Source organism: Heteronotia binoei, chromosome 2 (genome assembly GCF_032191835.1).
Source record: "Heteronotia binoei isolate CCM8104 ecotype False Entrance Well chromosome 2, APGP_CSIRO_Hbin_v1, whole genome shotgun sequence".
Taxonomy (NCBI): Eukaryota; Metazoa; Chordata; class Lepidosauria; order Squamata; family Gekkonidae; genus Heteronotia; species Heteronotia binoei.
The window spans coordinates 131,063,820-131,076,969 of record NC_083224.1 but is presented as its reverse complement, the minus strand read 5'-3'; the positions used below and the strand labels follow the sequence as shown (position 1 = coordinate 131,076,969).

Below are 13,150 nucleotides of genomic sequence, written 5' to 3'. Positions count from 1 at the left end.
GTCTGAGATCCCTAGGGAACCCTAGATACTCACAGAGAATAAAACATATATAACTGATATGCTTTCCTGACTGTAACCTCTTACTGTTAGAATGTGATGGCAAAGAATTCCTTTGTAGTGTTTGATTTTGGGGGGAATTGAATTGGAGGGAAGGGAAGGGAACTGTTATATTTTGTCTTTGTGAATTAACTGTTCTAAGTTTTTTCTAGCCAGTAATATTTAATGATTTTTTGAAAGCCAATCCAATTGTTTCAGAAGTAATTTAAGGAGGGGGAAATTTAAAAACATACAATTAATTAATTAGAAGTTATAAAATTTAGGGTATATGATTCTCATACAAACCAGTTAATGCTTTACAATAATATATCAAAAATTAGATAATTTTCTATTAGCTCTAGGAATTGATTTTAGTCAAGTAGAGTGTAATAGACTGTTGACGTATATTGAGGTGCAAAGTGTCATTGCTTTTTCCTGCAAAAGTATAAAGCATAACAGCGAATTTCAGATTCGTCTCATCTGCTTGGATTTTCCTTACAATTATTACTGTCAACATCAACTTGACTGTCTTCTATAATAATCTTGCAGCTCCCTCAGATAGGAGCTAATACCATTCATAATGTCTGACTTCATCAAAATTGTATCCGTTAAAATCAGAAGACAACCAAAAATATACCAAAAATAATTAATAGCACATGTGAGAAGGTTACAGCCAGAAGACTTGTTTTTACAAAATATGCATATTAAATCTTCAAACACCCCCCCCCCCCCAGCTTCTTAAAACTCCATGGTTCCCAACTCAGTTTCAAGCCCTAAAAACTTCAAAAGCCCAGGGAGTACCCATTTTCATTTCCAAATCAATCCATTTTATCTTGGAAGCTAAGGTCACAGATCCCAGAGGCTGCTTCTTATTCATTAAAAATAATAACGGTGGGACTAGGTCTCAGAGATTTGGAAGAGGCCAGAGATACAGGAATGGCCGGATCTTTTCCCATCTACATCCCTTCCCAAGGCATGTCGGTTGTGGGGCTAGGAGAAATCACTCGGCTCCAACATTTGTGCTGATTAATGCCAGGTCTATCAATAATAAGACCTATACTCTACGGGATTATTTCGTAGAGCAACAGATAGATCTGGCATGTGTGACTGAGACCTGGGTACAGGAGGGCAAGACTGTTGCCTTGAACCAGCTTACCTCCACCAATCTTGGACCACCAAGTGGGGGGTGGGGGTTGCAGTGCTCATTCATGAGACTTTTTCTTTCAGGGCTCTTCCTGCCCCAAACATTGCTGGCATCAAATGTGTCAGCCTGAAATGGGAAGCCAAGGAGAGTTTGGCTATCTGAGTGGTGTACTGGCCACCTAACACACTCCCAGAGGACCTGCCTGCCCTGCTGGATGTGGTGTCAATCTGGGCATTGGATTTCCCCAGGCTATTGATCCTGGGGAATTTCAATGTCTATGTTGATGATGCTGTGTCCTTGAAGGCCCAGGACCTGGTGTCATTCATGGAAACATTAGGACTCAGCCAAATTGTATCAGTCCAATTATGGTGTTATGCTCCACCCCAGACCATCTGACCAGGGTGCCGGAAGCTGTGGCTGGTTGGTTACAAGTAAGCCGGCTGAAGCTCAATCCAACTAAGATGGAGGTCCTGCACCTGAGTCTAGGGGGGCCATGACCAGGCATCCAACTTTGCACCCTGGATGGGACGCCTCTCATGCCAGCCCAGAAGGTGAGGAGTTTGGGTGTGATGCTGGATGCCACCCTTTCCATGGATGACTCAACAGGCCAGCCACAAGCTGGATTTGGTCTTTGAGGCTGGGATAGCACTGGTTCTGATAGATGTTGATATGGTTCCGTGGTCAGATCATTATGCCTTGAAAGTCCGACTGGACCTGCAGTCCTCCTCCAGTTTAGGTGGGAGCAGATTTATGCTCACCTGCAGAGCCAACTGGACCCAGAGTGACTTCAGGAGGCTCTGCAGGATCTGATGCCCCCTGGCGGGTCACTAGATTAATTATTAGAGGATTGGTATTCCTGGTTCTCTGCTACCATCGATGACATCGCCCCACAGTGCCCTCTTTGCAGTCGCACCAAAGCAGCCCCTTGGTATACTTTGGAGCTGCAGAGGATGAAGCAGCAGCTTAGATGGCTAGAGTGAGTGTGGTGGAGATCTTTTGATGAGAAGTCTAGAACTTCTTATAGAACATTTTTTAAGGTCTATGAGAATGCAGTGAAGTCTGCTAAGAAAGGCTTCTATGTGTCCTCCATTGCGTCTGCAAAATCACACCTGGCCCAATTGTTTAGAACAATGCGATATTTGACTATGTTGCCAATAGGCAATCAAAAAGGTAGGGAATTGGATATTGGCTGTGAGGCTTTTGCGACCTATTTTGCAGATAAGGTCTCGACACTCTGACAAAATCTTCCAGTCACAGTTGACAATACGGGAACTGGAAGCTCGTTGTCCATTTTCTGGTCCCATGTTGGACCACTTCAGCTGTCTTTCTTTGGAGGATGTTGACAGGATCTTGGCTGCAGTGAAGCCTACCACTTCCTCTCTGGATCCATGCCCATTCTGGCTTATTAAAGTGGGTGGAGATGGTATCTAGGTTCCCTTAGCTGAGATTGTCAATTTCCAGCTAGGCTTAAAGAGGCAGTGGTCTGCCCGCTTTTGAAGAAACCATCTTTGGACTCGATGGTCCTAGCCAATTACTGCCCAGTCTCAAATTTACAATTTCTGGGAAAGGTGATTGAGAAAGCTGTGGCAGAGCAGTTCCAAGCGTTCCTGGAAGATACATCTGCCCTTGACCCCTTACAGTCCAGCTTTCATCTTGGTCATGGGATGGAGACTACTTTGGTTGCCCTCACAGATGACCTCAGAAAGCATCTGGAACAAGGTGGGTCAGTGCTGCTGTTGCTTCTAGATCTCTCAGCAGCATTTGACATGGTCGATTATGATCTAATGACCCACCACCTTGCTGACATTGGAGTTCAGGGGATAGCTCTACAATGGTTTTCCTCCTTTCTCTGTGGTCGGGGACAAAGGGTGGCGATTGGTGAGCAGACCTCCCTGTGCTATCCACTAGAATATGGTGTACTACAGGGAGCTATCCTCTTGCCAATGATGTTTAACATCTATATGCGCACCCTTGCTCAGAGGTTTTGGGTTGGGTTGTCAACAGTATGCAGATGACACCCAGCTCTATCTGTTGATGGACGGCCATCCAGACTCCACCCCAGACCATCTGACCAGGGTGCCGGAAGCTGTGGCTGGTTGGTTACAAGTAAGCCGGCTGAAGCTCAATCCAACTAAGATGGAGGTCCTGCACCTGAGTCTAGGGGGGCCATGACCAGGCATCCAATTTTGCACCCTGGATGGGACACCTCTCATGCCAGCCCAGAAGGTGAGGAGTTTGGGTGTGATGCTGGATGCCACCCTTTCCATGGAGGCCCAGATCTCAGCAGTTGCGCGATCTGCCTTTTACCATCTTCGGCAAGTCAAACAGCTAGCACTCTATCTGCCCCCCCCCCCGGGACTTAGCTACAATGATCCATCCAACGGTCACTTCCAGGCTGGACTATTGTAACTCACTCTACGCAGGCTTGCCCTTGGGACTCCAGCTGGTGCAGAATGCAGCAACATGATTGTTGACTGAACTGCCTGTACGGGCAGGCAGTCGGCCGATGTTGTACAATTTACACTAACTACCAATCAAGTACCAGATCCATTTCAAGGTACTGTCAAATATATGTGCCATGAAGAGTTAAATCATTGCTTGCGCTGAATACTGAAAGTGTTGCTTATCCTGAAAGTTTGGGTTAGTTGCTCCTTATCTTTCCTCTTCCCATGTATCCTCCCTACTCCCTTAGTTCCCATCCACTTAGTACTATGGTAACCCATCTGTTGTTTCGTCTACCATGGCAACAGTAACTTTTTGTATAACATGCTAGCCTTGAGTGGTTTTACCCTCTGCTCAAAGATGCTTGGGAAAAATCCTTTTGTATCTTTCATTTCAAGGGGGGGAAGGGCATTGACATTTAAAGCCTTATGCGGCCTGGGACCGACATATCTGCAGAACTGCCTCTCCCCATATGGGCCCTGGAAATTGCTACGATCAGCAAATCAACATCTTTTGACCATCCTTGGTCCAAAGGACATCCAGCTTGCCTTGACCAGGGCCAGGGTTTTTTTGGCCCTGGCCCCCACCTGATGGAATCAGATCCCTATGGAAATTTGGGCCCTACTAGGCTTACTACCATTCCAAAGGGCCTGCAAAACGGAGCTATTCTGCCAGGCTTTTGGTTGATGCAAGTGGGCGTCCTCACTTTACTGCTCACATAATCTAACAGACCTCCCTGCACTGACCAACTATTGGACCCCATGATTTGGTCTGGTGTGGGGGGTGTCATGATCTGTGATGTGCTGTGAGACAGAGGCCTAGTGGGCCTAGGGAGCCTGTGAAAGCCTGTGTCTCAGTAGAAAGAGATAGCCTACAATCCCCAGAGTGCTTGGCGCTGGTTTCAGTCAATCAGCATCCAAGTAGGCTCTGAGGAGAACTGCTTAAAAGCTCTTTCAGGAGACAGACACTGTTCTTTCCTCCTGAGGGGCCAAGCAGGAGGGACGGCTACTGTTTAGGAGGAAGATCCTCACTCTGAGGGAGAGAGTGAGCAGGCCGAGGCCTGGGACCTAATAAACTAGGAACAGTTAAGTCAGTCGCGTTAGGAACTTTATGTTTATTTTCCTTTACACACATTACTATAGTTTTAAAGCATCGTATCTGTTCACTTGCCCTTTATTGATTTTCCTGTATTAATAAACCTTTTTGTTGTTCTTTGTTACTCTGCCTGGTCTACATGCCTGTTTTCTTGGCCAAAGCAAGGGATCTGAAGGGCTTGGGAGGAGATGCTGGGCCTTCCCAAGGAGCCCTAATTCCAGAGTGGTGGCAGCATCAGGTGGCATCCCCAGCTGGGTCATGACATGGTGGCTTTTAGCAGTGGGATATGCCAGATTTGACCTGGAGAGACAGAGCATAATTGGTTTATTTTTCAGAGTCCCCCCCCCCCCGCTTTTCTCCCCTTTGTCTGGCTTAAGGAAGCCACATTTTTTTAAGGTGCTGGCAAGACCAAGTAAAAGATCTGGTAAAGGTGTGGTGAAGGGGTTTTATTTATTTCTAGCTACTGGGTCAACTGGGCAGAGAGGCTAGAGTTAGGCAGTGCATTTTCCTCTGTTCTGGGAGACAGAAGCCGGAAGACACATCTGTGCTTAGAAACAAGAGCCAAGCAGGAGTTGCTGGTCTGATGTCTGAGGAGAAGACATCCCGATCAGCATCCACGGCTCAAAGTTTTCCAGCTCTTGCTCGGGCTCCATTTTGATGCTGGCAATCTCCTTGTCCATTGGGAGGGCTGTGCTGGGCTTCTCAAGGATCTGTCTCTCGGCAGTGTCTCCCTCGCCCCTGAAATGCATCTTATCCAAGGGCAGGAAGTGAGAGCTGGGAAGGCCACTGTCCAGGCTGGGCTTGAGGTGCAGCTGGCCTTCTCTGGCATCTGGGGGGCCCTCGAGGTTCAGCTCTTGCTCCTGCTTCCCTGCACTGGGGCTGCTTGGACACCTCCTTCCTTCAGCATTCCCCTGGTCTCCCGCATGAACATCTTCTCCTTCAGTAGGAAGGACAGGCCTAAACACCAACCCTTCTGGGCTGGGTTCTGCAGGAATCTCCCTCTCCTTGGAGACCTCTTCCTTCTCTTCACAGGCAGGCTTCCCTTGCTCAATCCGGGACAGAAGCTCAGGCTTCGCAATAATCCAGAGAGACCAGTGACTCATAATTGCTCTTCATGACATTCTTGTAGAGCTCCTTCTGCCAGCCTTCCAGGTTGCCCCACTCCTGCTCAGAGAAGTAGGCAGAGTTGTCCTGAAATGTCACTGGCACCTTGGGGGTTTCCCCCTTGGAGCCCGGGGGCAGCCTCAGGATCCAGAAGTTCTGGTTCTTCAGCAGGTTCTCCATGTTCTCCAGCCTCCTCTGGAGCAGCTTGTACTCCTCGATCAGAGTGTCCAACGCATTCAGCTTGCACTCCATCTGGTTGCCAAAGTCCACCTTTGCTCCAGGTTCAGCAGCAGTGTGGCATGAGAATCCATCTTCCTCTCGATGGCTTGGATGGTGGCCACCACCATCCACAGGAAAAGCTCAGCCACATTCTGTTTGGAGTCTCTGGCAAAACTCTGTTCAGCCTGCAAGGGCACTGTTTGCCTGGGCTCCATGGCACAATGCTGAGGCTCCAGAGCCCTCTCAGTCACGCAGCTGGCGCGTATGCCAAGAAGGCATCAGACGGAGGAACAGTACCACCAAGTGAAGAGGTTTTGCATCTCCAGCTGCAAATTAAGCAGATGGAACTTGAGAAAGAGGAGAGAGAGAATGCAGCCAGGAGACAGTTGGAAGAGAGACAGGCAGAGAGAGAACACCAACTACAGATGGCCATAAATTCAAGCAGAGAGAGAGAGAGAGCTGTAAAGAATGAGAATGGCACACGAGCTTGAAATGGCCAACCCCTATAGCTATGTTTCTAGGGAAAGATTTGGCTAAATTTGTGGTTCAGTGGCAGGAAAGAGAGGCAGGCCTACTGTGGCAGGAAAGAGAGGCAACTGTGACATCTATAACGCTTATGACATCTATATCTTAATCTATAAAATGTGCTGTACCATTGATTGTTTTATGGTTTTATTGTTGGGGTTCTTTGTTACTGTTCTACTGTTTCTTTGTTACTTGTTGGGGTTCTTTGTTACTGTTCTACCACGACGGGGGCACATTCAGCCAGTGCTGAGAGAGCTGCACTGGTTGCCTGTTGTGTTCCGAGTTCGCTTCAAGGTGTTGGTATTAACCTTTAAAGCCCTTTATGGTCAGGGACCTGCCTATCTACGGGACCGCCTTTCCCCATATATCCCCCAGAGAGCACTGCGATCAGGGACAAAAAATCTGCTGTCTGCCCCTGGCCCAAAAGAAGCCAGGCTATGCGCAACAAGATCTAGGGCCTTCTCGGTGGCAGCACCAGAACTCTGGAACACCCTCCCAGAAGCTATAAGGGCCCTGCGGGATCTGTCGGCGGTCCGCAGGGCCTGTAAGACCGAACTGTTTAGACAGGCATTTCTGGTTGACTGAAAATGAGCTGCCACCGGACATCCTACAGAAGCTGGTGGTCATAGTCAGAACCCAATACCGCCAGACTGGATCGAGATAGCGTAATGGTTTTAAACTGATAAATGTATTATGGTTTTATATGTTTTATGGAATTGATTGTTTTTATGATACTGTAAGCCGCCCTGAGTCCACTTGCGGAGAGGGCGGGATATAAATGCAAAGTAATAAATAAATAAATAAATAATAAATTTTATCATGCTTGTGATTCACCCTCAGCCCATTATGGGGAAATGCGGACTATAAATCTACTAAAATAAAATAAAAATAAAAAGCAAATACATGGTGTCCTGGGGGTAATCAAGCTCAAGCAAAGGAAACCCCCAGTAAATAGTACATTACTTCACTAATAATTTACCATGTAATGGTATATAATAATATCAAACAGATACTTCTCATACAATATCAAAATACACAGTAAGCAATGAAGTTTCAATAGTACAATTAGAAATAACACACAATAAAAATATACAGATATATTCCCAAGTCCATACTTCCATAAGTCAAAACTGCTTTCCAAAATTCTGTTACAAATTCTCCAGGTAGCTACATGGAATGTTATCTAAGTCAGATTCAATGACAGCTGGGAAGGCAGCAATGATCCTATCTTTATCAGCAACAGAGTGTGCAAAAATAGGCAATTCAGCCATAATGTCCCCAAAATGAAAGGTACTAAAAAGCAAACACATGGGATCCTGAGGGTAATCAAGCTCAAGCAAAGGAAACCCCCAGTAAATAGTAAATAGTCTTAACTAATACTTTAGAAGAAGATATTGGATTTGTATCCTGCCCGCCACTCTGAATCTCAAAGTCTCAGAGCGGCTCACAATCTCTTTAATCTTCCTTCCCCACAACAGACACCCTGTGAGATGGTTGGGGCTGAGAGGGCTCTCACAGCAGCTGCCCTTTCAAGGCCAACCTCCGCCAGAGCTATGGCTGACCCAAGGCCATTCCAGGAACTGCAAGCAGAGGAGTGGGGAATCAAACTCAGTTCTCCCAGATAAGAGTCCACACACTACACCAAATTGGCTTTACCATGTAATAGACAGTACATTATAATATCAGACACTTCTCAGAACTACAAGTGGAGGAGTGGGGAATCAAACCCGGTTCTCCCAAATAAGAGTCCGCACACTACACCAAACTGGCTTTACCATGTAATAGACAGTATATAATAATATCAAGCACTTCTCATACAATATCAAAATACATAGTAAGCAATGAACTTTTAATAGTACAATTAGAAATAACACACAACGAAAATATACAAACATACTCCGAAGTCCATACTCCATAAGTCAAAACTTTTCCAAAATTCTCTTCATGTAGCTACCTGGAGAATTTGTAACAGAATTTTGGAGAGCAGTTTTGACTTATGGAAATATGGACTTCGAAGTATGTTTGTATATTTTTGTTGTGTGTTATTTCTAATTGTACAATTGAAAGTTCATTGCTTACTGTGTATTTTTATACTGTATGAGAAGTGTCTGTTTGATATTATTATATCCTGGCTGTTACATGGTAAAGTATTAGTGAATACTTTACAGGAGGTTTCCTTTGCTTGAGTCTTATTCATTAAAGGAATGCTAGGAAATGAGGGGTGGGGGTGGGAAACCCACAAATAGATTTATGCCCCTTACTCAGCCCAACTTCAGTTCTTAGAAGACATGCTTGCTTCTCTCAAGTTCTTTCAGGAAAGGAACCTAATCATCAGAAGACATCTAAATTACATTTCTGATAAATTTTTGGACAAATCTCATCCCAAACATGGTACTGCAAAAGCTCCCTTTGGAACTACCAAATTGACAATGTTACTTGACAAATTTCAGCTCTTTGATATTTGGAGAGCTTTCCACCCTGCAGAGAGGGATTACACATTTTATTCACCTTGACATCAGAAACATGCCAGAATCAACTACATTCTGGTCTCCCACTCTCTTTATAAATAACTGTTTCAGCTAATATAGGCTCCAAACTATTAACAGATCATGTTGGCTGGATTGCATTCTGACTGAAAAAACAAATACAGGACAAACTTGATGCATGAACAAATCAATTTTATTACAACGGAATAATAAAAAGCCATCTTGAAGATGACATAATGTCATAGTTCAACAAGAATTCTCATTCTGGAGTCCCCCTCCCAATAGTATGAGAGACTATGAAGGCTGTCTTGAGAGCAACTCCACTTCCTCTCGTGAAAAAAGAAAAAGCTAAAATTAAGTTTGTTAGATTGGATAAGATCAACGTTTTAGAAAAGGAACATAAAAAAGAAGCAAGAAATACACCTATAAACAACTTTTAGCAGAATGAAAAGTTCTGGAAACTCTTGAAGCCACTCAGATACAGAAAAACCTCATTTACCTAAAACAATAGTACTGGCCAAAATCATCTAAGACCTTAACATTATTATCTTGGAGGGTCAAGGAGTAAAAGCTGGCCAAGAATATTGGATAGTTATGTGACCACAAAGGAAACTTACAACACTCATTAAATAAGATTGTAGAAAGCTGACTTTAATAAATAATTATATGCAACAAAGCACCTTGTTAAAAATAATAATTAAAGAATATTCGGATTTCAACCCATACAAGCTAAAACTCTCTGATGAACACAAATGTATATTAGATTCCCCTTGAACCAATCAAAGATGGAGGTTCTGTGGTTAGGGGGAGTGGGGCTGGAGTTTGAGCACAGACTGCTGACTCTTGCGCTACTAACACCAGTGTCTACCATCAAGAGCTTAGAAGTGACACTGTTTACCTTGCTTTCAGTGGAGGCCCAGGTCACGCATACTGCCAGGGTGGCATTTTTTCATCTCTATGAAGTCTGGCTGTTAGCTCCCCTCCAATCTTGCTTGGACCTGGCCATGGTAATCTATGTGACTAGGGCTCATTTTGTAGCAGGAGCTCCTTTGCATATCAGGCTACACCTCCCCAATGTAGCTAATCCTCCAAAAGCTTACAGTAGGCCCCGCAATAAGAGCCCTCTAAGCTCTTGGAGGACTGGCTACATCAGGGGTGTGTGACCTAATATGCAAAGGAGCTCCTGCTACAAAATGAGCCCTGCATGTGACAGTAACCTCCGGATTAGACTAATGTAACTCCTCTATGCTGGCCAACCCTTGAGTCTTACCTGGAAGCTTCAATGGGTCCAGAATGCATTGGTGCAAGTCCTGATGAGAATGCCATGGACGGCACATATTCTACTTGTGGTACGCCAGCTACACTGGCTGCCAATTGAGTACTGGGTCAGATTCAAGGTTTTGGTTATGATTTTAAGGCCTTGAGAGGTCTGGGACTGATGTATCTACAAGAGCAAGGGAACATGCAGCCCTGTTCCAGAGATGCCAATGGAGAATCCGGGAAGAAGAGCCACCACGAGGAGCACCACACAGGAGGGAGGCAAATGCTAAATGCAGAATCGGTCAGTTTTCTCAAGATTGGTGCAATAATATTGTAGAATGAAAAGAAAATGAAAGTGCTTTATACTCCCTGGTTTCTAAAACTAGTCTATAGAAGAAGCCCAGCAGGAACTCATTTGCATATTAGGTCACACTCCTGATGTCACCATTGTTTCACTCAGGTTTTTTTTTGTAGAAAAAGCCCAGCAGGAACACATTTGCATATTAGCCCACACCCCCTGATGCCAAGCTGGCCGGAACTGTGTTCTTGTGTATTCCTGCTCAAAAAAGCCCTGATTATCTAAATTGTTATTTTTGCAATAATGGACATAGTGTGCATTACTGCAGCCAAGATAAGGCTCCAAGACCTCAGGCCAACATAGATCTGTATTTGATTGACTTTGCTTCTTTGAACTTTGATCTTTCATATGGAAAGTGTATTGCACGAATTTCCAAATAAACAGCCCTATTTAGAACTTAGTTGCATAAACAGTTGGTGGATTTTTATCAACTTAATTGAACTCATAACAGATTTATACAGATTTTGGTCAGCATGGTTGAAAAAGGGATCTTGTTCTAAAGTTCCCTGCTGGATTTATCTTCCAACAGAACACAGTGAAAAACTGTTGAAGTATAGCATTTAGCACTGAAAACAATTAAGAACATTGCTTAAATTGATCCTCTTTGTTGGTAATAACTGAGATAGCTGGTTTCTTGACCATACACTGTAATGGCTATTATGTGCACACCTAGTATCAGCGTTTAGAACTGGGTGATCTATGCTAGCACTTTTGGTGATTATTGGCAGTTTCAGAACAAATGGTATCCTGCTTTCTGTCTAGTTACTGTATTGATTCCAAGCATAATTAATACCACTCACCTAAAGGATAGCAAATAAACTAGACAGCTATGTATCAAGACAGAGTACTTCTTGTTACAGATTGATCTGGTTTGGTAAGATTAAGATAACAAGTTTTCTTACCTGAACTTTACACATTGCTAACTAAAAGCTATTTCCTATATATGGGATCAATGTTTGGAAGTCTCCCCACCCCCAAAAAAGTGATTGAATGTATGAAGCTAGACCATGATGAATATAGTTACTTTACATAACAGCAAGATTCTTATTGTCAAACCCTTTTCCGTATAGGCACTAATTTTCTTTAAGCAGCATATGTCTTTCGCTGGAGAACAGTTGCATAATATGTTATTCACACACATTTTCAAAAATTTTGCTTAGGCATTTTTTCTGTTTCTTTGACCATTTGCAATAGTAAATGCTAAGCAATATTTTCTCACAGAACTCTTAAAATCAAGAACAGAAATAAATTTTTAGTTTAGTTTAGTTTATTTGATTTATATCCCACCCAAGCAGGCTCAGGGTGGCTCACAGTGCACAGTAAAGTTTGAGATCCAGATTTGATTCTTTGGCTAAGACACAGGTCATCTCTAAAATATTTCGGTCAAGATTACTACACAAATTATTATGAAAAGGTAGGACTTAAATTTTCAGACAGGATTTGGTCCCCTCCCCCCCATTTCAGCCTGGGCTATATTATACAGATTTGAAGAAAGCCATTTACATTCAGCTCTCTTAATATTTTATTCCAGGGTTCCCAAACATGGTACCTATAGGTGCCAAGATACCATCAGCACCTTTACTGTTAGCCATCAAGTATATTTAAAAAGTAGGCAAGACCAGGTGGGGCTTTTGAACAGCAAGGCTTCAGATTTCCATAGGAGATTGGATTAGGTATACAGATTTTTAGAAATGCTGCTTTGGCAGAAGCTGTCATCACAGCACAAGGATTGTCCCTATGCAATTGAAAGTAAGCTGTAGCAATGTTTTGTTGCTGACTCTGCCTCCTGTGACAGCCATTTTGTGCATCCATGATGCTGTGTCAGAATTCCAAAGGTGCTCACAGGCTCAAAAATACTGGGGATCCCCTGTTTTATTCCACTCAGTTCAGTTACTGGTCAATGGATTCTGATGACAGGCTATTCACCTAGAAGAAGAACACAGAAGAAGACATTGGATTTATATTCCACCCTCCACTCAGAGTCTCAGAGCAGCTCACAGTCTCCTTTATCTTCCTCCCCCACAACAGACACCCTGTGAGGTGGGTGGGACTGAGAGGGCTCTCACAGCAGCTGCCCTTTTAAGGACAACCTCTGCCAGAGCTATGGCTGACTCAAGGTCATTCCAGCAGGTGCAAGTGGAGGAGTGGGGAATCAAACCCGTTTCCCCCAGATAAGAGTCCACGCACTTAACCACTACACCAAACTGGTTCTCTTACTAGGGAATTCTTTCATGTCACCTGACTTAGGTCAGGTTCATAAAATAAACTGTTTAAAGTATTACATAGCAGTGTGCTCATTTTTGCAAGCAAAGGTACAGGTGATCTTATCTCTTTGATATGCATTTTTCATTCACTTCCCATTAATGGATTTCTGTTTTTATTGCTGCTGAGTTTTTTAAACAGACTTTTAATGTTAATAGGGTATCACTATTCTTGCTGCTTCTTTTAAGCATTTTAGTGAATTTGGACGACTCAGACATA

The 13,150-nt window shown here is 43.9% G+C and overlaps 1 protein-coding gene across 1 annotated transcript; it reads right to left on the bottom strand.

Moving 5' to 3' along the window:
- Positions 1-5,671: 5,671 nt before the first annotated feature.
- On the bottom strand, positions 5,672-6,086 carry LOC132567654 (zinc finger protein 783-like). Its single transcript, XM_060233335.1, has one exon. It carries the CDS (start codon positions 6,071-6,073, stop codon positions 5,783-5,785), a length of 291 nt encoding a protein of 96 aa, XP_060089318.1. The 5' UTR covers positions 6,074-6,086; the 3' UTR covers positions 5,672-5,782.
- Positions 6,087-13,150: the final 7,064 nt, after the last annotated feature.

What these genes read in the sequence shown, in the direction of transcription:
- LOC132567654 (XM_060233335.1), bottom strand. Translation starts at nt 6,073, where the DNA reads ATGGAGTGCAAGCTGAATGCGTTGGACACTCTGATCGAGGAGTACAAG.